The sequence below is a fragment of the Mesoplodon densirostris genome, chromosome 2, assembly GCF_025265405.1.
Source record: "Mesoplodon densirostris isolate mMesDen1 chromosome 2, mMesDen1 primary haplotype, whole genome shotgun sequence".
Classification (NCBI taxonomy): Eukaryota; Metazoa; Chordata; class Mammalia; order Artiodactyla; family Ziphiidae; genus Mesoplodon; species Mesoplodon densirostris.
Window position 1 is genome coordinate 37,711,273 of NC_082662.1, and position 25,379 is coordinate 37,736,651.

Below are 25,379 nucleotides of genomic sequence, written 5' to 3' on the forward strand. Positions count from 1 at the left end.
TTTCCTCTTCTATATATAAAATAGTGCTAATATTATCTCCAGAATTGATCGAAGGATAAACGGGATTATGTAAAGGCATTTAGTCCCATAACCCAGCTTCTAGAAGGCACTCAGGGAATGTTAGTTCTCCATCCATTTCCCTTATTTATCTTTCTGTACGTGGTGAATTAAAGGATGATATAAAATTATTTGAAAGGAAAGAACTGTAAATATCAACACCAATAACAATTTTTGTCTCAAAAATGCGTGCTGAACTAGGCCCTCTCCATCCCCTCTGCAAGTAACAGTTTTATTTATATTCATTTATTATCTTATTATTATAGGCAACGACCCAGAGAAGCATTCCAGGAGCAAAGTGATAGGTAAGATTTTTCTGGGAAAAAGGCAGAGTTTATGAGGGAGCCAGGATTTGGGAGTCATTCAGCTGCAGTGGGTGTCAGTATTAAAGATACCCATTTACTCTTGGTCGCTTTTGGTTCAAGAGAGGAAGGACAGCAAACCACCTACTGAGATCTTTCAAGGGGCGTAAATGTGAACAAAACCAGGAGCTCTCTTCAGTTTCCACAGCATCTCGAAACCTCAGGACTTTCGAGCTCTCTCGCGAAGGCCAGCAGGTCTGTGCTCCAGGAGTGTCCTGGCTCTGGACTCCATTTCCCAGAGTCCCTTAGTGCCCTAATGTATTCAGTGCTCAGAGTGCCTGTATGTGTGTGAGTGTGAATGTGCGTGTGTGTGTGTGCGCGTGTGTGTGTCTCCGAGTCCCTGGGAGAGTGGAGGCTCATTCACTGATTAGAGCCAGCGCTGAGAGGCAGCACTGCTCCTTCTCTTACACCAACCGAGTCTCTTGATCTGTACATGCAATCCCAGGCAGCTCGCGAACACAAACCCGGGGCCAGCCGCCTACTGCTGCTACTGCTGCTGCTGCTGCCGCTGCCGCCGCCGCCGCCGCCGCTGCCTCCGCCGGCTCTGCGCACCCGGGACTTTTCATGCACCACACTCACCGCCTCCTTCCCTCCGTGTCCTGAAAAGTGCGACCTTTCTCCCAAGGAATTTCCACGGCAAGTATGGAGACCAGAAAGGGGTGTGGATGCGTGTGCGTACATAAGAGGGGTGGGTGCGAAGGCAGCCGGCTGGCTCAGGAACCTGGCTAACTTTCCGGGTTCGTTTCCTAGGGATTCGGGCGGCTCCCCGCCCCCCCACCCCCCCGACAGGGGAAGGGGCTGGGATCTGGACTGGCGCGTCTCAGATCTTCGCGACGGTGCCTCCCGGCATCGGTGCCCTGCGCACTCCATGCGCTGCTTCAGTCAAACTTTCCGTCTTGAGTTTTCCTTAATGTGTTTTATTTGGGGGGTGCGAGGGGGAGGGACCACACGCGGGAACTGGACAAGTAGGAAGGGTGAGGGGGCAGGGGCGGCGAGGGAAGGGAGCGGGACTCCTTTTCTCCATCTTTTAATAAGCCACATTCCCACTTTGTTTGGGTCGAACGCTAGAATGCCCTCTTGCCCGGCTCCCCAGTGGATCCCGCGGTGATTTCCGGCGGGGCCCGGGCCGGGTGGTACTCAGCGGGGAGCCCGAGGCTGCTGGCGGGATGGGGAAGGGGCGATCCGAATGAGAAAGGACCTCGACCGCCCGCACACAACACACGGCCTGCCCAGTGGGGTACCCGGGGAGAGGCTGGAAACCTGGGGCCTCCGGGGGCTCGGCTTACTTTCCTGGAGGGGGCGGGGGTGAAGGGCGTGGAGGAGGTGGAGGTCGGGGTGGGGGAAGCCCCCGCGGGCAGGAAGGAGGCAGGTGCTGGCCCAGAGGTGGACCGCTCGAAATGCGGCGGGTAAACTCCCTGCTCCGCTCGGCCCGCGGGCCTGGTCTCAGAGCAGCCCGACCCGTGAGGGGTCTCCCGGGATTTTCGGGGCCGGGACTCTCTCTCCCAGCGGTTCCACCGAGCGGGGCGGGAGGACCGCCGTACAGACAGCGGCGCGGAGCTCTTTTTGTAGTTTTATTTTTATCTTAGACCTGCCTTAAACTGAGTAACAATTTCTCTTCTTCCGACTTGAGAACAAAACTTTTCAGCGAGCACGCCGGGCGCTGCAGTCCTGCGGCCACCGCAGCCGCGCTCGTCAGCCCGGGCGGAGCGACCTTCTCCGCCCGGAGCCAGGCCCGCCACCTCGCTCCCGAGCCTCTGGTCGCCCCTCTCCCCAACCTCGAGATTTTCAGGGCTCCGCCTGAGCGTTTCGCCTTTGTGCTTTGTAAGGGAGAGCCTTTTCTTCTAGGGCACAACAAACTTGGGCGGAGAGCTTCCGTGTGGCCCCCCGGGCGAGGCCGCCCACGGTGGTGAGGCCATCCGAGGGGATGCCCGGTCTGTCCTCCGCTCCAGGAGCCCCTCCAAGAGCTCGAGGTCCGGGTGGACCCCGGCCGGCCCGGCGCGCAGGAGCCCAGAAGTAGCGGGGACTCGGGCTACCCGAAGGCAGGGGGAGAGCTCTAGCTTCCCGATCAGAACGCGCTCTCTCGAGCCCGGCAGCGACTCCAGCGGAGGGCCAGAGCCCGGGCCCCGAGCCGGGCGCACGTCGCACCGGGGGGGGGGGTGTATGGGGCGGGGGCTCTCGGTTTGGGGCTCAATCCTGCCGGGCCGGGCCGGGCCGGCAGTCTGGGGTCTCTGGCCCGCGCCGCCTTCCGCCCTGGAGCAGCTCAGAGGGAAGAATCGGGCACTCTCTGCCCACGATGCCCACCAGCCACGTCTCGCCTCTCGCCTCCGCACCAGACTCGGCTTGAGGGGCAAAGGGGAAGGAAAGGAAAAATAAAGAGAAAAAAAGGGCCGGCCGGGAGGAAGCGGCGAGTCAGGCAGGAGGGAACAGAGCGGTCAGGGGTGCCGGCCTCCTCCTCTGCCCGTCTCGGGGGTTCTTCCCGCAGATGGAAAATGAGCCGAGGTGGGAAAGGCAGAAAAAGCGTCGAGGAAAAGCGATGAGGGCGTCTTCCATGCCGATCTCTACCGGCTCGCGGAAACCCAGCGAAAGTGGCGTCAATTCTCTCGCCGTACTCCGGGGCGAGTGGGGGAAGGCCGAGGACAGGGCGGCGCCGCGCCGCCGGTGACAGACGGGGCCGGGCGCCGAGCGAGTGGGGACCACACACCTGCTCTGCGAGTCGCGTCGTGTGCGGCGGCCGAGCGGCCGCGGCGCGAGAGGCAGAGCCCTCCCTCCCGCACTCCAGGCCCGCTGGCCGAGAAACGGGAGGGCCCGGCTCCCCTGCGCCTGCCCGCCTGTGCAGGAGCCCCGCAATCCAGGAGCCTGGTGGCTGCCCGCCGAAGCAGTGGCGCGCGGCGACAGGACCCGGGTGACCTGCGGGGCGGGGCTGTGCAGGGGCACGAGGTCCTTGGACTTTGATCGAAGGCAGCCTCCTCCGAGCTCCTGCCCCGCAGGTCATACCCGGCCGCGGACGAGGGCCCGTCGCACTTAGCGGTTCTTGCCTGGCTGGAGCCCCGGTTCCCCAAAGTTACAAACAGATGTTTCGCGCGGAGGTTGTTGGAACCTAAAGTATTGTTTGTGCAAAGGCAACCGAGAGCTGGAGGGAGAGGTCAGGCCGAGGAGTGGTGGGCTCGGCTCTGCGTTGGCCCTAAGTTTATGCAGGTTTCGCCTTCACTTCTTCTTCCTCCGTTTTCCCTAAAAGAGTTGGGTTTTCCCGGTTTGAAGACTTAGAGGCTGAGCTGTGCACCCGCTCGCTGAGCGGCAGCCCCGCGGCCCCGCACTCTCGGACAGGCCGGGTGGTCTTGGCTTCCCACCCGCTGGCCAAGCCGGGCCTGAGTCGGGGCCCAAACTTGGGACAGATACCAGGCCAAGTGTGAATCGCAGGCGTTGGCCCCAGCCATGGAACCGTGTTAGCCTTCTGCTTCCTGAGCTCGTGCATATGGTGGTAAAATTTCTGTTAGAGCGGTATTTCCAAATACCCCCGGGCATTTGGCGTTCGGGAATTCTCTTCAAGCTAAGAAGTCTGTGAACTTAAAAAAAAAAAAAAAAAAAAAAAGCTTCCCTGAGTTCTTCACAACCCTCCACCACCCTGGCCCCATTTCCCACTGTTCTTTGCTTTTTAAGATGCCTGTTAATTTTTTTAAGTTTATTTATGCAAAGGAAAAATATCGTTTAATTTGTTCTATTATTTTAATTCTTTGCTTTAGGAAATGGTTCAGAGACCACAAAAATGTCACCTGTTGTAATAAGCAGAGGGGGGTTGTGTGTGCGTTTTAATTACCAGCAGAGTCGTAGTTTGGTGGGCGTTCAGAGCTCGGGCTCCGGGAAAGAGGCTTTTGCAGCTTTCTTTGTGGCAGTCATTTGCAAGTGGGTTTGGCTCAGGGCAGCAGAAGCAGCCGCAGCTCCTCTTCCTTTTACGCCGATCCCCGGCGCGGGTCAGGAAAGACCCTGGACAGGGATGGTCAGAGGCTGGGGTGGGAGATTGCCCGCTCTCTGAGACTTTCTCTCTGGCTTTCGATTTTTCAATGGGAAAGTGGCTAGTTCGCGCCGGAGAGCGGGGAGCGCTGCGCATCAGCCCAGTTTCAGACATGTTCACGTTCCAAACGCCAGCTTCTTCGTTTCATTTGTCTTGGTTCTGGCATGTTTAACCACGCAATTAGTGATCTCACTAATTATTCAGTTAGCTGGCGTTTTGTAATCACTTTAAACCAGGGTCGGCTGTGTGATTTAGCAAACTGCCACACATACAGCCCTGAACCAAACCCATCACGTCAAGGATTTGAAATTTTAAAAACTCAATATTTGTTGGTCCCTCCGTCCAACCTCACTGCCTGCCAGACAATTTATTTAGCTTCGTGGATTGATCCCTCCTCCTTGTTTAGTTAATTCAACAAAGACTTTTTGCAATCTGTTTGGAGTTTGTCTGATGCCGTGGAAAAGTAGCTGATGATTTATTTGGTTGCTTTTCGATTTCTGTCTTCAGCCCTTCTTTCTCCTCCTTTCAGCGGGGATGTCAGCTGTTATTACTTCCTATTGATCCCTTTGCAAAGTGAGAAGTGAACTAAAATTAATGTCAATTCCACTGCTCAGATCAATAGCTGGAGTTATTTTAATCTGGATTTGCACGAAGTGCTAAATTTAAAAAAATCAGCATAGAGGCAGAAAAGTAACAGTTACTTACTTTCCCTTTGGCCGGTTCTTTACAGTCACCCAAATGCTCCATCAAGCTGATTATCTTACAATCCATATTTTTTTAATTAAGAGGGTCAGTTTTCTTATTTGGGGTTCTGTGTTTAAACCCATGACATTTTGACATTGGGAGTGTATTAACTATAGATTTTCATAATGACTGTGGTCTGCTGAAGCCTCATCTATACAAGTTGTTCATGTGAGGAGGGGGTAAGAAAGAAAAGGGAAAAGAAAAAAAGCACTCCCCCTTCCCCCACAGAGACCAACGCCCACACAGTGGAGTAAAAGAGATGTGGCCTGGGAAAATATTGTTGATTTATTTTCAGTATAATGAAGTTTCAAATGAATAACCAGGTTTGAGTGATTCACTGTGTTCTGTTGGAGTGTCCAGTGCTGTTGCCAGATTACTAATTTATTAAACTCATTTAAGATAATGAGGTGACCCAGGAAGTAAAAATAAAAAGCAAATCCTCTGGGTGATGGTTATTTTGGGGGGGAAAACATCCTTCTCCTCGCCCCTAGTGTATTATGTTTGCCCTTTTCTCCAGCTTGCCTCATATAGTATTGCTTGTTTGACAGACAAGTAGTTTGTTATTTCTGTTGTGAGGAGCTGCTTAGAACCCTTGGAACAGCCCTGGACCCACTTTCGGAGCATCCATGTTATATGACCATTAATCTGACTTGAAAACAGCCAAGAATAGGATGCCCAGACTTGTCAGGCTAACTGGCTGTCCTTGGCAGATCATTCCCTGCACTGCTATAACTTGAGAGGAAAGTTATTTAAAATTTGGGAGAGAGATAAATCCGTTAATGTGAGATACATAATCTGGTAATTTAGCAATGATGTCTATAAGGAAAGATGCCAAATGAGGAAACAGTCTGATGGTGTGCACTCATCTTCCCAATTAATAACAGTCATTGACATGTCTGATACAGGATGGGAGAAGGAAATACTCTCTATGCACTGCATTAAGCCGGGAGGATTCATCTACTGCTTAACTGAGGTCACTCTGTTTGAGGGAATATCAGATACTCCTTTATCTAGGTGTTTTTTTTTAAGGGAGGGGGTAAATTTATTTGAGACATGACTCTCAATTTAGAGGTTGTGATTTGTAGCAGATGGTGCTTTTTGCTTACACTTTAAGTTTCATTAAGTTTTTATTTAGTGTACATTCTTGAAGCTAATAAGTCCTAGTATTCATCTTATGTTATCCTGACTTTCATACACAGCCCTTCTCCCACCCCCTACTCAAAATAAATTTTTTTTTTCAAAATAAATTTTGAAACAGAATCAGTGGCTATGAAAATGTACAACCTAAATTTAAACGGGAAATTGAAAGAAGTCTTTCTGAACTACAATTTGTTCCAGGGGTCTTTAGCGGACATCAACTCTGACTGGGCCAGTAAGCAGAGGAAAGTAAGTCAGAAATTTTGTTAACATTTTGCTCTAAATGTCAATGGCAAATTCAAGGCAGTTTACAAATCTACTTAAGAGTGAGTGCATTAGTAACTAAAATTACCAATCAGTTCTTTGCTGCCCCTGGAAGACAGACGCTTCCAGAGAACATATGCCAAAGACACCCGTTATGTTTCTAAATATTGCCAGAGACGCCAGGCACTTTATTGATGAAGGTTTTGTTCCTTCTCAGAAAAGAGAAAGCCTATATGATTAGGGAGGGGTGTGGATCAAAAATAATGCTGCTGTTGTTTCTTCACATAGTACTTCTTTCTGGAAACAGTCTTAGATGATACATGAAGATGTGTGTTTATGTATGAGCCAATGTGTGTGATTTATCCACATGTACAATTTGTACCAACTAACACATGGAGGTGTTCATGATCTAGATGTGCTTGACTTAGGGATTTTTCAGTCTCAGGGCATTGTTAGGGAAGATGAAAAGAGGATGCGGATGCAGGGGGTCATATGAGTAGAACCTGGTCTCTGTTTGAACACCGGGCCTGCCATGAGCAGTGTATGCAGGTGCAGGCCCTTTAAAATATAGACCCCACCTAATCTACTGGGTGACTTGGCCTTCCAAAGCTCATTTGCTCAGGGAATATTGTATTTGAAGGTTTTATTTTATTTTTTTCCTTTGCTGGGCTCAGGCGCATTTCACCCGGAACGTGTAGGGACCAAAGTCGGCTACGCGTACATCACAGTAAGTTGTCTATTGATTTTCCTGAATGAAAATGGTCTGATGCTGCTGCCCACTGGCTCCTAAAGCCTGTGGTGTCTCTTGCCCCAGCATCTGTAAGCCAGAAGGATGGTGTTTTGATCACTTGGGGTTTCCCTTTTCTTTCCTCCCCTTGACCTTCCTCCCCCCTCTTTCTTTCTCTTTGCTGTTTCCGCAGGTCTTAGAAGGGGATGATTCCCCAGTAATATTCCCTGCCCTGATCCCAGGTGCCACTCCCTCCCAGGGAAGACTGCTTCTTGTGTGACGTCGGCCATAGAAAGAGACTCCGATGGACTTACACCGGGCAGCCTTCAAGATGGAGAACTCATCCTACCTCCCCAACCCGCTGGCATCCCCAGCACTAATGGTCCTGGCGTCCACGGCTGAGGCTAGCCGTGATGCTTCCATCCCTTGTCAGCAGCCACGACCCTTCGGTGTACCTGTCTCGGTAGACAAGGACGTGCATATTCCATTCACCAATGGTTCCTACACCTTTGCCTCTATGTACCATCGGCAAGGTGGGGTGCCGGGCACTTTTGCCAATCGTGATTTTCCCCCTTCTTTACTACACCTCCACCCTCAGTTCGCTCCCCCAAATCTAGATTGCACCCCAATCAGTATGCTGAATCACAGTGGAGTGGGGGCCTTCCGTCCCTTCGCTTCCACTGAGGACCGGGAGAGTTATCAGTCAGCCTTTACGCCGGCCAAGCGACTTAAAAACTGCCATGACACAGAGTCTCCCCACTTGCGCTTCTCAGATGCAGATGGCAAGGAATATGACTTTGGGACACAGCTGCCATCTAGCTCCCCCGGTTCACTTAAGGTTGACGACACTGGGAAGAAGATTTTTGCTGTCTCTGGCCTCATTTCGGATCGGGAAGCCTCATCTAGCCCAGAGGATCGGAATGACAGATGTAAGTACTTTGGTGCAGCCCTCCCCTAACCCCAGTAAGCCCTGCCTTACAATAGGATTCAACAGGTCGGTGGCATTTTTCATGCTCCTAGTAATGGGAAGGGCCGACTCCCTACCATTCAGTAGCTGTGGAGCGCTGACATTTACTTGTCTCTTGTCAATGAGCATTGATAGTTTTTGTAGGAAATGTTTTTCTGAAGGTAGCCAGAGGCACATTGGCCTGCACTGCCCTTCCCTCCAGGGCACCATTGTCTTATTCTCTGGGGACTCTGGAGTGGAGGGGGTGCTGTATATGGACCGGAGTGAACGTCATTTCATTAGGAAGTGTAGGTTCCTAGGGAATTTGCGGGGCTCGAAGAAACCGTCCATCCCTCCTCTCTTTGCTATTCTCATTATGTTTCTCTGATCTCGGTATTATTTTTTTAGTTTTTCCATTGTATCACATCCAGCAGACTCCACGTGATTTTATTTTTCACAACTCTCAGCCCTACTCCAAATCAGGCTATTTTTTCAGAGAAGGACAAAGGTGTCGTCAATCACCATAAAGCATTTCAAACAGCTGTGTTTTCCTTGCAATCGCAAGGCTAGAAAGTCGACTTCTCTTGGGATTTAACAGGTTTTCTGGGTGCTTATCCTGGGGCTCCCTTTTAGGACTAGACACAGCTGGCCTGTGTGGCGGCTCCATATTTGATGCTCACAACTATTATTAATTTCTGCTTAGGGAACAGCTCTGTCATGTTCTCCAAGTGCCTTGCTGGGCTCCGGCTACACTCACTAACAGTTGGGGCTAAACCTTTACTTGGAACTTGTAGAGTAGGAGCGTTGAACCCTGCCATCTTCACCTCTAATATAATCAGAAAATAATTGTGTTTTGAAGCTTTTGGACTATGGGTAGACCCCACAGAGCAGTTTTCTTCAAGCCTGGTGAGAATTTATGAACTGAGGGTGTTTTTCCACCCGATCCTTTGTTCTAAGATTTGCTTCATTTTATTTTCTTAAGAAAACTACATCTGAGGTTTGCTTTCCCCTCTTCCCTATTTTTTGTGCTCCCGTCCTCTCTATAACCACCGCCATGAATGTCATTTTTTTCTCTTCTCTTTATGGTGCCGAGGAGAGTAATAGAGACATTGCAGCTCTCTCCCCTGTCGGCACTGCTTCCTCAGGCTGTCTCCTTGAATTAGGCACTGTGTTAACTTTCCTGCGCTAAAAGGCATCTGCCTAAACCCAGCGTACCTTTTCAATAAAAGTCATCATAAAATCAACCTGCCTTGTAAATCCATCGCTCTTTGGTTTTGAAATATGTTGCGAGTGTGTCTTTTATGTCAGCGTCTGTAAGCCCAAGACCTCTCCACTTAAGGGAGAAGGCTGCTATCTGACAGCACAACTGCCCATGTTCTCTCTCTCTCTCTTTTGCTTTAGCTCCTATTCCACCTTTTCCCTTTCTGTACAGCTGATGTGTGTGTGTGTGTGTGTGTGTGTGTGTGTGTGTGTGCTGATCCTGCTTTGGGAATATACTTGCTGAACACAGATTGGCGTTGTATCGGTCTGTTTTAGTTTAGTGTAGTTTAGTTTTCATTTGTCGAAGTGCAAGTGATAAAGGCAAGCTCTAACCTGACCTCTGGCCCAAACTGTCCTGGGTTCGGGTGTGACAGATTCTGCTTTTTTCTCCAAACACTAGTTGAATATGAAATCCTCTTAAAACTAACATGCCACAGAGTAACACCTGGAGATCAAGATTCCTTTCTTCTCTCCTAACAAATCCAGCTTGTCTCCATTTTTCCATTTTTTAGCCCAAACCTGTCTCAGACCCCCAGAGCAGGAGGAAGCTTGTTAGTCAGGTCAGCACTCATAGATATGGATATCCATTCCCCTCTGAGTGTCAAAGCCATAACTCTTCCGTTTGCCTGGTTTGCATTGTGTAGGGGTGCCATCCCCCATGGAGATGGATCCCTCACACAGGAATACGCCTGGGTGGAGAAAAATTAAATGAGTCTGTCTCCCAAAGTGAAATGGAATTCTGACCTTGAAATTAATGAGATTCTGATCAGAAGGGTGGGGAAACTTCTTTTTTTCAAACTGTAGTGTTGTATAAATTGGAGCCCTTTCCCCTTTTATTTGTTTAAAATATCCTTTCTTTAATGAGTATTTTGTGTTCTCCTTTTTCTCTTACACAAACGTTAGACCTGTAGGCGTGTCTGTGAGTGTAGACTGTCCACTCACATTATTATCTAGAGTTGCATTTGTGACTGATCTTAAATGAGAAATAAAGGTACAAAGTGAATAGGAGACTGTTACCCTGTGATAACCCTGGATTTGTGCTTCTTTCTCCTTTCCTTCCCTTGGGTGGGGTAGCAGCCTTCACAGGGTTGTACTGGGGAGCATTTTTGCTTTTGATTTTGAGTATTTGGAAGGCTGGGGAAACATTTTTCTGTAAGGAAGGGTCGAAGAGGCACCATGACAAAGTCTGCTGCAGCTTTCTTGGCTCCTGTCATATGCTGACGTGTGTCGGAATATTTATGGTCTGTTTTATGTAAATACATATTTAAGGGCCGTTAGAAGGCCTGATTATTCCCACTAGATGCCTTTCAGGTCCTCCCTACAGAACCGTTTTGAAATAAGTAATATTTCTCAGATAATCGAGTGACAGTATACAAGACTGCTTCCAAGGGGAGAGCTTGAGGGGCAGATGGGGCAGTGAGGGGGTGGGGAGGCAAGAAGAGAGAGGATAGAAAGTGTTCAAAAGAGCAAAGTGATAGGATACAGTGGCTATTGCCCAGATTACCAGAAATTAACCGTGTATATTTTAGGTTTTGTAATTCTTAAAATTTAGAGTTAATCTTAGATATGGTTGACTGATTTTTCAGTTCTCTTCATATAAATAAAATTTTTTCATAAAATGTAAAAAAAGTTTTAATTAAATACAACAGTAAAACTCCTAAATAAGCATGTAGCTTTAGGGGTTTGCTGCGGGGTGGGATGAGTATGGGTGTGTGTGTCCCTTACTTAGAGTAGCAGTTTTATGCCTGAGTTCTAAGTCAATGAAAAAGAATCAGTTTTACAGTGGAAACACTGACAGTTTTTACTCTCGCAGCCTCCCCCTGCTCACACACTGCATCCATATGCAGATATGTCCACATCTGAGAGCATTTGAAAGAGGGGCCTGCAGACATGGTGTAATGCCCACGTGTTCTTTCCTTAAATCTGGGTACTGATAGGCAGGGTTTCTTTTGTGATTAAATATGCATTTTTGTAGAAAGAAATGTAGCTATTTGGGTGAAGTATTGTCTCTCCTAGTAGATGATTCCAGTTTGCTTGCCTGTTCATCTACCTGGCATCACAGGTGATTCCTGAGGTAGGTGTTGGGCTCTATGGAAAAAAGAAGCCTTTACTCAACAGGACTGACTTATGTGCCCTGGAAAAAGGGAGAAGTATTTTGTGAGAAGCCATTCGTGGAGGATGCATGATTCCCCAGGAAGGGGACTGAGGTAACTCCTGTTTATTGTCATGCCCTGAACCCGTCTCCAAGGCTCCTTGTCCAGGGAAATGAGGTGAAAATTTATGGACCAATTATGAATAGTCCACGTGTGTCTTACATATGAAGTGTCTACAGATATGTTTCCCAGGGCTTTTAAAATAAACATTTCCTCATTAAGGAAACTTTACAACAAAAGGGAAAATAAGTATTCTCTGCTGCCTTGTGCTAGAATCTATACATTTATTACCCCCTTAGCACTCTGGCTCTTATCATGTGCATTTCCTGATTGTTCTCTGTAGACCACTCCTGTGCCCAATTCCTGTCTGGGTGACACAGCAATTGGAGTTGGCTAGGATGCATGCTCAGCCTGAGGGCTGAGAGGGATCAGAACTGCCCTTGGGAAGTAATGACGGGCCCTGCCTTCTGGCTCACCTCAGAGATGGGCACTGGGCACTGACCCCAAGTGGCCCTCTTTCTTTGCCCTTCCCTGTGGTCAGGCAGATTCACAGGTAGGCAGGGAACCCTGTGGCTCACAGCAGTTCCCAGATGTTCTGCTTTGCTCTCATCTTTGATATATTCGAAGTTATTCAAATTTGAAAAGCCCTGAGTAGGAGAGATGGTATTTTGACTCTGAGATGTGTCTTTACAGTGGCACGTATCCTTGAAGACCCTATGTCCTAGGAATCAAATCAGCTGAGCCCACATAGGCCCAGGGCAGCCTGGAATGAGCAGGGCTGGCCACATCATGGGGGTGGTGTTGGGGGGCTACTTCCCAAGGGCTCTGGGACTACCCAGGACTACCTCTGGGTAGGGACCTTGATCTGGGCTTTTAGGAGAATTGCTCTTGCTGGGAAGAATGTTTGGGGCGGTTCTCAGGTCACCAGGCTCAACTTCTGGATTGTAGCTGGAGCAGATGACCACTCTGAAAGGGTGCAGAAATCACCAGAAAGATAGGTCAGATGGTGCCCTCTGTACTGATTGCCCAGACCTAGCCCGGTTGTCGGCTCAGCTGCTCCTGGGGTTCTCGTGGAGTCCCTTTTCCCTCCCCATCTGGGGTGGGTGAGGGAGGAGGGGGCGAGAACTCCTGTGATGTGTGTGGTTGTTTCTGGTTGTTCACTCCCAACACAGTCATGGAGACTCCTTTTCATGCTGCTGGGTTTAATTGTCTTGTTGGGATAAAGAAATGTTTGCACAGCTAAAGTGGGGCCGGGCTGGACGGGAGCAGTCCCTGATGGCTGCAGAGCCATCTGGCCTGGCTTGGCTTGGCTCGGCGCGCCGCTGGCCCGCCCGGCGGCTGGGCTCGCTCCCGCTCCCGCTCCCGCTCTTCCCCTGCCTTCGCTCCACGCCGCGCCGCTCTGGTCGGCGGCTGCCTCCTCGCACGGCCGGAATGCCTAATCACCATGGTGAGAAAACGGACACCGCAGCCGTCCTCCCTCCTTGCCTCGCGCCCTCCCTCCCATCAATTGTCATGCAGAAGTGATCCGGGCTGCCGTTTCCTCGCGGCCGCCAGCCAGCCCCTCGCCGCTCCCGGCAGAAGGGTGGCTAGTAATTGATCGTTTGGGGGAGGGGGCGCGGAGAGGCGCGAGGCCGGCGAGGGGGGAGGAAGGACCACAGAGTGGGCCCCGTTGGCTCACTTGAAAAGGACCCCCAGCCTCCGCCACGGAGATGGCGTTCAAGTGGTTTCAGAAATGTTGGTGACCTCGCCGTCGCTCGGCCGGACTCGGAGGCTGCGGGAGAACGCCGGGCGCTACCCCGAGGCCGGGCGAGCACCGCGCCGCCGCCGCCGCCCGCGGCCGGAACCCGAGGGCTGCCTGGTCCCCCACCCCCGCCCCGCCCTCCACGCCCAGCGCCCCCAGGTCGCACTGAGAACCGAGCCCTGGGCCGGTTTCCTGTACGTCGTCCGAGCCGCAGAGAGATGGGGTCGGGGTGAAGGGGTGGGAGGGGTTGTGGCCGAGGAGGGGGCGCGCCCACGCGGAGGTCGGGGCGATCGGGGTACCCGGAGGGAGGTGCAGATGGGTGGGTAGCGGAGTGAAGAGGCTAGGGGACACTGAGCGGGGAGGGGGCTTGGGGGGCGAGGCTGGGGGGAGGCGGGAGTGGGAGGAGGGAGCGCGGAGGGCACCGGGGCGCGTCGAGCCGGGGGCATGGACGTGTGCACGCGCGCATCTGGATCTGGCGTCGCCACCGGCATCCGAGGACTTTGAGGTTTCTCACGTAGGTTCGAAATGTTTTCCCCGTCCGTCTTGCTTTTCAAGTCCGGGGAATGTTTCCCGAGTCCCGGGGTTCGTGAATCGGCAGGATGGCTGGTATTCGGGCGAGGCGAGTCGCGGTCACCTCTGACCGTCTGAGGCTCGCAGCCAGCACAGCGGGGCTCGTTAATGTCCGGGCAATTTCTGGAACTCTTCCCACGGGAAGTTTTCCGGGGCTGCCTTCCGGTCAGTGGCCCCAGGTTGATTATTTGGTGGCCCTTTTTTGTTTGAAAACAAAAAACACACATTGTATCCAAATAACAAAAGTTGCTTTCCCTCCCCACCCCTTTTCCTCATTAGGCAGGGAAGAGGAAACTAAAAAATAGAATTATATTTTTATATTGGTTTTTCTTATTTTTAACCCTTATTAACTACACCCATCTGGTTAATAAATATTGGCACACTTTGAAATAGAGTCTTTGTAAATACTCGGGATTTGGAGTGACAATACACTTAATAGAGTTCTATTTTTATGATGGATTTTCATATTTTTAACTCTTTTTAACCACATCCCTCTGGTCAAAAAATTTCAGAACACATGTTGGAATATACTCTTTATAAATACTTGAGATTCGGAGTGATGTTACATTTTATTGTAAAACCCACACGATTTTAACACCAAGATAACAATAATTTTTGCATTTAAATATTCTCTTCACACAGTTCCGCAACATTTCCCAGTGCCGTATTACCCCTCCTAAAGAGAGATGAGCTGGAGACCTAAGGATGACCTATTGCTACATAGCAACTAAAATGCCTTAAATTTTTTTTTTAAATGCCACTTAAGTTGTGGCATTTGTGGTTGAAAAGAGTGTGTTTTTATCCTTTGGAAGCTCAAAAGTGTGTGCTACAGAGTAGAAATTTCTTAAATATCTCTTTCTTTGGGGCAAGGAGGAGAATTTTCTGCAAAAGAACTTTCACCTACTTAGTAACTCTGTTGTGCCTTTTCCAAGAAGAGATCCTGAGTTGGGGCTATGGGTTTAGGCCTGGAGAAATGAGAGGCTGTAGTATGAATCAGTCAACCTGGTAGATGCTAAGCAAACAGGAGTAAATCATGCCCTTCCAGCCTTACCCAATGGATCAGACTTTTCTATTATCTCAATCACATTTTAGTTTCAGTGTTAAAAAAAATTTTAGCACTAAATCAGTACCAATCACAGCAAAGCGTTCAATAAGTGTTAGTTGAGTATTGAATAAATTGATGGTAGTGATTATAATCTAATTTTTACTTTAAGTTTTCATCAATTTGCCACTCTTCAGCCTTGCACTGGATAGTATCCATAAAACTGTGCTATCCCAAAGGTGTAGTGGTTTGAGGAAAGAAAGGAATAATTTATATACCTTAAGTTTTGATGAGGAGGGAGTTTTAAGAGATGTGCAATTACCTTTCTCAAATACAGATTTATTGTGTTATTTTGGTTAAAAAACTTTCATAACTTAAAAAATAATTTAAAATTTGCTTTTCTCTCCTAACTCTCTAGAAACCTAAGATTGGAGTCTATCCCCTACCCAAATGTTTTCCCACAGCATTACATCACCTATCATGGAGTCTACAAAAATAGATCTTCTTTGGGTGTGTGTTTTAGTAAAAAAAGTTTCTACCTAGATCCTGGTTGCAGCTGGAACCAGACAAGTGATGTGGGAGTTTTGTAGACACATACAACCATCTGGCAATTCAGATATTTGACTGGCAATTTTCTCTGTGGAATGTGTTCTGAGTGAAGATGACCTAGAGGAAATGAAAGTTGTGTTTCTGGGGGGAGACGTGGTGCTGCATCCAGTACATTCTGTTCAGCAGACACGGAGCTTTAGGAAAGTCTAGAGCTGCATGGGTGAAGAAGGAACCTCTTGGTACAGTCTCATGAGAAATCAAGCCCGGTAAGCCTTAGTGTGACTCACCAGATGAGGGTTGTCTTTTTCCACTGAAATTCATTTGCAGGCTGAGACTTACGGCTTCGCATCCATCTTAGAGCAGCAGACAGTCAGAAAGCTGTAGGGAGGGGGCAAGGGCCAGCCCTGGAGAGACCTTTGCTTTATTTTCAGGTATATGATTTCCATTTAGGTGCTAGCTGATCCTATATCGCTCTCACTTGACCTTGCTTTTCAGAGTTTGATGTACACTGAGTCAGAATGGCCTAGCATAATAAATACCCATTAGAGGGATAAATACTGTATTTGCCCCTTTGAGCCTCAACTTGAAGGTGTTTCACATCAAAGGTGGGGAGGCAATATAACATAGTGGCTATGAGTTCAGCCTCTGGAGTAAAATCATGACCCTTTAGCTTACTTGCTCTGTGACCTTGAGCAAATTGCTTAACCTCTCTGGGCCTCAGTACTCTCATCTGTAAAGTGGGAATTACACAACCTAAGAGGGTTGTTGTGAAGGACTGAATTAGATTAAGCACACTGATAATGCTTAGAACAATTCCTCACACATACTAAGTGTGCAATACATAATGACTATTACTATTTTCAAGGACAATCTGGTGGTATAATCTTCCTTGTTAGAAGCACTGATGTAGACAAACACAGGGTCATTACTGACTAGCATGTATGTAGGATCCTTTCACGCACTCATGCCTTATGGCGATGTGGAAGAGGGAGGGAGAAAGGCTCAGAGCCCTTTTCTGTGATAGCAGCTGCTTCACCTCCCTGCATTATTATCCATCCACCAGGATTAGCCCTGGTGGCCCTCTGACCTCTTTCTTCCTTCATTTTATAAAGAAGCAAGGTAATATTATAGTTAAAGAAACTGAGTCTCTGAGTCAGGAAGGGACTTGACTAGGATTAGATATCTAGGCAGTGGCCCAGGTTAGAGAATCTGAATCTCATATTTTCTTATTCTGGAATTTTGTTTTATCCGATATTATTAGAAATAAATGGGCCATTAGAATTTGTGTGTGCTAGAAATTTGGGCCATATAAAATAGGATTTGCTTTAATGGTATTTGACTAGTATTAGAATTCAGAGTCCCAGAGTTTCTAGTATGTCCTCAGATTTTAAGTTATACAGTCACTTTTCCCCTCTTGCCTATGTGAGAGAAATCTGTGAACCTTCCCCCATCTGTGTGTGTCACAGTCCCACAGCATGATGGATTGTCTCTGCTTGGGGGAGGCTTAGGAAGGGGCTTGAAGAGGCCTTGTAGGTCAGGAGAGAAATACAGCAGCAGGACTGAGCCCGGGGGGGGGGTGCAGGGGGCTGCTGGGGAGAGATTAGCAGGGGAAGGGGAGGGCAGGGTTGGGCGGGGATAGGCCTCTTCCATAGTGTCTGTGTGCATTCTCCTAGGAGTAAAAGAGGGCTGTCCATTACCCTGAGCGCACAAATAAACTCAGTGTTTTTCTCTTTGTAGAAAGAAATCCCCAGGGGGCTTGGGAACACCAGAGAATGACTGTACATCAGTAGGAGAGGTGGGGAGTAGGAGGATGGGAGTGGGAAAGACTGACCCTCTGCCCGAGGACCTTGGATTTGAGTCTGTTATTTAAATATAGGTTTCTCTTCACATATATACATAGCAGAAATAGCCATTGGAGGCCAGTTGTCTGATACTTCAATCCTCATCCGTTCCTTCATGGCTCCATTTAAGAGAAGGGGTTCAAGTCGCTCTGGGGGGCAAAATGTCTCTGTAGATCATAGAGCACCTACTCCTCTCTCCCAGTCCCCAGTCCTTCCCACACACAGACACAGAAACATATGGGATGTAGGAAGGGAAACAATGAACATTCTTAATTTTGAGTTTTTAAAGAAGGGTGGAAAGTCTGGGATTTAGGCCCAAATGCCACAGTCATAGGAAGGAACTCTAGGAAAGAGTTGGGTCTGAGAGGTAGATAGGGAGGTAAAGGCAGCAGCGCATGCGAGGGTAAGTAATCAGCAGGACTGCAGTTAGGGCCTAGGCTTCAGCTTCCTTCCTGAGCAGTAAAATTAAAAAAAAAAAAAAAAAAAAAATCCTTAGAACAACAAAAGTCTGGACGCATGGGCTTCCTTCCTGACAGGCCAACCTGGTGGGGCTTCATTCAGCCTGAGCAGCAGTCAAGGCTGATTTACGGGTAAGAGGTCCCAGACAGACATGTGCTCTTAACCCTTTCCTAACTACTGAGGTGCCTCCTTGCAAATGCTGCCCTCCTCTTCCAGTTTCCCATCATGGCGTGGGTAGCTTTTTATTGTTGTTGTTTCTTTATTCAAAGAGAGTACCTGCTGCTGAAGGACCTAATATCGTCTCCATGAAAAAGCTGGGTCTCTGGAAGTTGATTGACTTGAAAGAGATCTTACCATCCAGTCTGTGATGGCTGGCATTGTGGCTTTGGCTGGTATAACTCTCAGGCTCTTGGTGACATTACATTGACTTTGGAGTGTTGTGTCCATCTCAGATCATGGGAAATGCCTCCTGGAATCTGTACTGGGGTGATCCTGTGAGCCTCCGATCTACATCTGTAAAATACTGATACTGCAGAAGGAAGGGTGCTGCTTCATCTTGGGTGTTTTTTGGTGGCATTGTGGGTAAAACTGCAGCAGAGTACAGGAGGCATGGTTCAGTTTCCAACCTGATAGAAAGTATGATACACTCATCAATTCATTTAATCATTCAACCAGTATTTCCTAAGTACTTGTGTCCTTCCAGACACTGTGCTGGGTGCTGGGGATACTATGATGAGCAAGACAGATTAGAGTTGCTGCCTTACTGGAGCTGAAAACTTAACAAGCAGTTGCAGGATGTTGTGAAAAGTACTCTAATAGGGGAAATATAAAACACCATGGAGTTAGAAACAGGAGCACCTATCTTGTCTATGAGTCAGGGATAGCTTTCTGGAGGGAGTGACCTTTAAGCTGATATCTGAAAATCAAGGAGTTACTTATTCAAAGAGGCTAGGTGTGGCAGTTTGCTTTTCTGGACCAAGTATGGCATCTGAATGCGGAAAAAAGAACTCCGGAGCTTCCAAGGATTGCTCATGATTGGAGTAAGAATAGAATTTCTCTCTACCAGGGCCTCAGACCTGACCTTGGGTCTCTATTATATTTCATCCTATAGCCAGGCATTCTTGAGAATGTCCATTTGGTGCTTATATGGTTCTGAGGCCCAGTATCATGTAGGATCTTGCTTTTAAAGTATCTTTCTAAAGATCAGTCACTATAAAATACTTTCTGATGACATATGATATCTTAAGACCCATGAGCACTCAGAACCATGCTTGGGATGGAGTAGACACTCAGGAAATATTTGCTGAATGCAGGAGGACCATGACCCTGCTGATGTTTAGTTGGATAGATTAAGTGCCCTAAACTTTATACTAAAGTTCATGCTCAGCTATGTACTTTGCCCTGCATGGAGACCTGATGGATCTCAGGATCTAGAGTACTTCCTGGCCGTTAAACTAAGCCACATCGCACCCAGGATTCTTGGCAGGATTTCTTGGCAAAGTTTCCTATGGGAGGTGCATTGCACAGACTTGACTTGCACGAGGGAGGTTAGGAGTGTAGTGCGAAGACTACCGAAGAAGGAAAAAAGGAAGGCAAAGCCAACTGTTGTCCCAGCCTGGCTCATGTAGGCATCCTAAAAACAGTTCCTTCCAGCCGGGGCCTCGGGACTCCGCCGTCTCTGCTGTGGTTTTCCTTCCCCAGGCCTCTTATCGCCATTGTCGTCGCTCTACATGCACAGCATTTCCTGAGCTCCTGTGTGTAGAGCCCTGGGCTCTGCGCTGTTTGTGGGGGAGTCAAAGAGTTAGGAGATGATACTTCCTCTTCTTGAGGGCCTTATGGTTAAGGTGAGTAGTTAAGATGTATATGTGAAAAAGAAACGATCGTGTAAGATAACAGACAGATAGGGCTCTGGGATTTCAGGAGAGGGAGTAATCCCCAAGGCTGGTTTCTCAAAATGTGATCTAAGGACCACCAGCATCCTGATCACTTGTGGTTGTGGTGGCGGAGGGGGTGGGTTGGGGATGGGGGAGAATGTTACTTATAATGCATATTCCCAGGGCCCACACCAGACCTCCTAATCAGAATCACAGGGAATGTGGCCTGGAAATCTGCATATTGAGCAAGCACGTGGTTCTCCTTAAAGTTTACTCTCCTTAAAGTTTATGACCCCCTCCTCCAGGGTGAGAGTCTCAGAGGGAAGCTCTGGCAGAGGAGTATGGCTTTGGAGGAAGGGGAGTCAGGACCAGACAGTGGAGAGGGAGAGGCTGGGATTCCACTGAGGAGCCCAGGGCTGGTAAGGGTGAAGACTCAGGGCTTGCCCATGGCAGTACCTTCTCCAGTCTCCTGTCGTGGGTGGGATCTGGCCGGCTGCCTCTCCTTCCCCGCGTTGCCTTCACTCCTCCTCGTGTTGTTTCCCTCTCCCTCCCTTATTGCCGATACAGCTGACTGTATTGGCGCAGACCTCCCCTTTCTTGGTGCAGCATTGTAATTGACATGGCCCAGCGGAGGGGTTCATGGTGCTTAGCCAGATGTGAGGGAGGCCAGTGAGCGCTTTGGTGCTCCTTGGGCTCCAGCCAGCTTGTCTTCTCACTGCTGTTATACTGCCGAGAAGGGGCTGGAGAGTATTTTTTGCCAGCCTCCTCTCTCCTCTTCCCCCTGAAGCTTCTGTTGCTGAAATGCTCATTTGGAAAGAAAGAAGGGTTAGAGGAATCTCACAGTGTCAGAATCGGTCACCAGCACCTGCAAGCTGGCTCTCTGCTTCAAGCTTTAACCCTTCTGGGGGCAGCTGCCAGTGGGCAGGAGGTTAAATGAGCCGCGAATAGGGGCCTGGTCCAAGGTTCGGGTGGCTGCAGACACCTGTATGCGAGTGGTTGCTCTTGTCAACCTTGGTAATGGACTTGGGGTGGTGTTCTTTTCCCAGCATACTTGCCCCTTCTTAAACACTCATCACTTTGTATTGTAATTATTTGCTTAATTGTCCCACCTCCAAGGACCCATGTCTGTCCCCTGTGTGACTCTATGCAGTATTTCTCCTCGTGTAGCACCTGGCTCAATAAACATTTGTTGGGAGAGTAAGGGAACCCAGGATCACTGTTTCCTGGGCCAGGTTATGCTGAGTGTTGCCAGCTGGCTCTACCCACTTTGACCTAGTCTGAAGGACCACACAGGATCCACCAAGGGCTGGGCACCCTGTGGCACATTTACACGTGGGAAGTGATGACAAGGAATAGAGGCGTTGCGTACAGCTCAGCAATGAGGCAGGAGCATAGAGCCAGAAGCTCTGACTTGTTATTTGCTAGTTGTGTAACTTTGGGTAAGTTGCTTTGTTTCTCTGAGCCCCAGCTCCTCATGTATAAAACGGGAAGTGGCAGATAATCTTTGCCCTACCTTATAGGGTTCTTGAATCAGAAAAGATAATACAGATGTATTTTGGTTATCTAAAAGTAACCATATAAAGGACACACAATATATATTTTATATATATATATATATATATCCCCTTCCAAGAACATCTGTCTAAAGCGTAAAATGGTCTTAGGAGACTAAAGTAGTTTATGAAATACCTGAGTGTTCAACCTAGAGGGAGCCCTCTTACATACTGTTTCATCCTTGAAGTTGGCTCCATAAGAGAGGCTGCATTCCCTGACACTGGCTGCAGCTGTTTATTTTCCTAGGCAGTTTGGGACAAAAGTTGTGTAGACTTTTTGTGAACGTAGGTTGGCAGGCCCTTTCTAAAACAGATCTGTAACATCTCAGCTGATATTTTATCTTGCCAGATTCCCATTGAAAGGAATGTACCCTCTGCCTTTCTTCTCAGCAAAGTTCAGAGCATCTTTATTTTTCGGTTTCCAGGGCCAGTGACTCTAATCCTACTTCGAGGAGGGAAATGTCTTGGCTCAGAGGCATAATGCTTCGGTCTAAGGAATGATAGGCAGAATCAAGGTGAAGAGGGCTTTCTGCCCCAGAGACCTTTCCTAGGCTGCGAGAATAGCCATGCTCTACAGGCGAGTAGGACAAGATGAAGAGGCCCTTGTCAGATATGGAAGGATTTGGAAGGGCCTTCCCTTAGGGGAGAGCTTTAGAAGTCAGAGCTGGGCCAGGAGGATTGGAAAGAGCAAGCATTTGAAAAAGGCTTTACTTGTGCGGTAAACTTCACTGTGTGATTATTTAATAGACCATTAACAAGCAGATTCATTAACAAGATCTTAATTAACAAGTTCCAGGGTTATTCCTCCAACTTCCCAAGGGAACTGTTCTCCTCCTATTTAGTCCCAGAGACTTCCTATCCTCCTTAAACTAACCACACCAGATGCATTTAAATTCAGTCTTTTTATTGCGAGTGAAATGACTGTGGGCAAAGACAGGCACAGAGGCCGCCCCTAATAAGAATAGTAACACCTTTGGAGCACTTTCTAGGTGTCAGGCCCAATTCTGAGTGCTTTACAGGCAATCATTTATTTAATCCTCATAACATTCCTATGAGATAGATATTGCCATTTCCATTTTACAGATGAGGAAACTGAGGCCCAGAGCGTTTTAGCAACACACTGTACTCATTGTCACAACAGTAGGAAATAGCAGAGATGAGATTCAAGTCCAGGCAGTCTGGCTCCAGAGTCAATGGGAAGGAGGAAAACCCCAGAAGAGGGAGGCCTGTGGGTCAGATTCATGAGGAAATAAGAATAAGAATAATCCTTGTATCTGCTCATCTGTGCTGGACACAGTTCTCAGTACCACATGTACGTATGTCAGGCTGTGTCCTTCTGCGAAATCTTCTATAGTGAGCAGCTGTTAGGTACAATCTGTTGGCCACTCACAAGCCTTTGTCACCCTGTCTCCACTGTGAGTTCTTATTCATCTCTGTTCTCAGTACCTAGAGTGCTGCCTGGAACGTACTAGTTATGATCTAAAACAAAACAAAACAAAACAAACAGTTTGTTAAATGTACCCCTTGATGGAAGGGGGAAGATGCTTTAGCGTCTGCTAAGTCCTAGTGCTTCTCACGGTGCAGTGCCTGCCTTTGGGATACTTCGCACTTTACAGATACCACCATTCAGAAGACCTAACTCTGAGACAGGACAGCTTCATCTCATCTTTCTGTGCCTCAGTTTCCTCAGGATAAAGTGGAATTAGCACTAGTACCAATCCCCTAGGGTTGTTACAAGGATTAAATGTGTTCATATAAAATGCAAATAAAGTCCTAAGAACAGGCCCTGGCACAAAGTAAGCCTTTAATACGAGTTAGCTAGAATCACTATTACAGGGGCTTGGGCACAGATCTGAAGTCTCTTGAACCAAGCTCTTCCCCTGACCCCCAACTTCTACTCTTGATAACATTTCAGGGACGGTGAACTCTGGTGAGCCCTGATCTCTTATGGGTTTGTACAGTTTGTGACAGGCCTTTCTATAGCCAAAAGAATTCCCGATTGATATTAAGGAGCTGGTACCCACAATGTTGTCCTTCCTTTTTGGCTCCAGTTAAATGGGGCTGGGGCAAGAAGGACTAGAACTCACCTGGTGAAACCCCCCCCCCCCACCTTTTTAACTGCCCTCAAAGGCATAGGGTGGAAATAACTAGAACTCTTACCCTGGAAAGGACAGTGAACCATCAGGACTTTCTTTTGGGATAAAGGGCTTGGTTAGTCTTGTTGTTGGCCTCTGCCCTGCCAGCCACTCAAATAGCAAAGTCTGTGGGCCAGCTATACTGGGGAGAGGATAAGGGAGTGGCAGAATGCCTAGAATCATTGGGAAATTTGAGCTAGGAAGGAACTATTGCAGGTTGCTTTATTTTTCTTATTATTTAATTACTTACCTGAAGCTTAAGACTGTGTTTTCCCCTTTATCCTAAGGGGGAAAAAATCCTTTTTCACTATCTAGATTCTCATCCCATTCGTACATTCTACAAAAACCCTTCTCCTCAATCTCAACTTGAAGACTTCCTAGAACACCTGTTCTCACAGCTGGCCACTTTTTTTTTTTTTTTGTGGTACGTGGGCCTCTCACTGTCGTGGCCTCTCCTGTTGTGGAGCACAGGCTCCGGACGCGCAGGCTCAGCGGCCATGGTTCACGGGCCCAGCTGCTCTGCAGCATGTGGGGTCTTCCCGGACCGGGGCACGAACCCATGTCCCCTGCATCGGTAGGCTGACTGTCAACCACTGCGCCACCAGGGAAGCCCACGGCTGGCCACTTTTGCTCCCACTCCAGTATCCACCCCCTGCCCCATCATCTGTAGTTAACGATCAATTGATGCTCATAAACCCCCAAACTGGCCTCCCTCTTCCCAACTTAGCATCCTTGTGTTCTTTCTAAGTAGCATGGCCACAATATCACTTTCTTTAGCAGCATTCTAACTTCTAAGAAGCTTAATAGGCAAGGAGATTGTGGGCTCTTTGACTTTCTCTGAGCCTCAGCCCTAAGTGGTTTATTCTATTAAGCTGATTCTTGATGGTGCATAGAGCTTCGCTGGATAAGAAGTTGGGGGCAGTGGGGGTGGGGTGCAGTTAGAGGCATAGGATGTTCTCAGTCCCCCTTCCACTATGCCCCTCCCTCCAAGCCATTCCTGCCCTGTGATTCTGTTTTCAGAGCTCAGGAATGAAGGGAGTGGTAATGGAGCTAAAGTAAAGAACATTTCTTAGAGGACTTAAGAAGTTGGCTTTTTTTCCTGAGCTGTGCTTTGCACTCTCCCCACTATCCTTCCTGCCCATTTGTTGCTGCTCTTCAATCAACCACTTTGGGATTTTTTTCCTTTCTTTCCTTCCACCTTAACTTTTGCCTCCACTCCCATTATAACCACACACACAAAAAAGAGTAATGAATACAAATTAAGAACTATTGATTCAAAGGCAGGAAATCCAGGTGTGGAATGTAGGAAAAAATAACAGATTCAGTTCTAAAAAGGAAACAATGCAGAATTCTTCTTGATATTTTTCTTCAGAGTTTTGCCAAGATGAATTTCTTCCTTCTGATATTTGGACCCAGATTAAAGATTTTCGGGTTTCCCTATGAACATTCTTTCTTACTTCAGGAGGGCCAGCAGGTTGGAGAGCAGAAGAGTGTCTGTTTTTTACTGAATCACAGTCAGCTGCAGAGAAACTTTAAGGGAACTTTGTGAGCAGGAGAAATGGGGCTGTTGGAGAATTGAGGGAAGGGAATCACGAGTGTAAGTGTAGAAAAAGTACAGGACAGACTTCACAGAGGAGGCAGGAAGAAAACCAAAAATGATCAGAAAGCTAAAAAGAAGGAAAGAAAACTTGAAGACGGAGGCAGGAAGACGATGGAAATTTTGAAGCATTTCAAGGAATTAAACATATTTTGTTTGATAACACAGTCATTGTTGGTGAAGGTATGGGGAGACAGGGTCCTGTACACATCATTGGTGTGAGTATAAAGTGGTACAGTCTCTTTGGAGGGCAGGTTAGCACTATTTGCCTATGAAAGTTTTAAATGCAAATATCCTTTGATGAGATTCAACAATAAGAAATTATCGTACATATATTTGGTCGAGTACCTAAAGATGTA

General features: G+C 48.1%; 1 protein-coding gene across 2 annotated transcripts in view; it reads left to right on the plus strand.

Moving 5' to 3' along the window:
* The first annotated feature begins 7,604 nt into the window (after positions 1-7,604).
* RNF220 (ring finger protein 220) overlaps positions 7,605-25,379 on the plus strand; it is a 217,733-nt gene continuing 199,958 nt past the window's right edge. For both annotated transcript variants that reach the window (XM_060089689.1, XM_060089690.1), the window contains exon 1: positions 7,605-8,229. In XM_060089689.1, coding sequence (XP_059945672.1) covers positions 7,605-8,229 — 625 coding nt within the window. The remainder of the gene's footprint in view (positions 8,230-25,379) is intronic.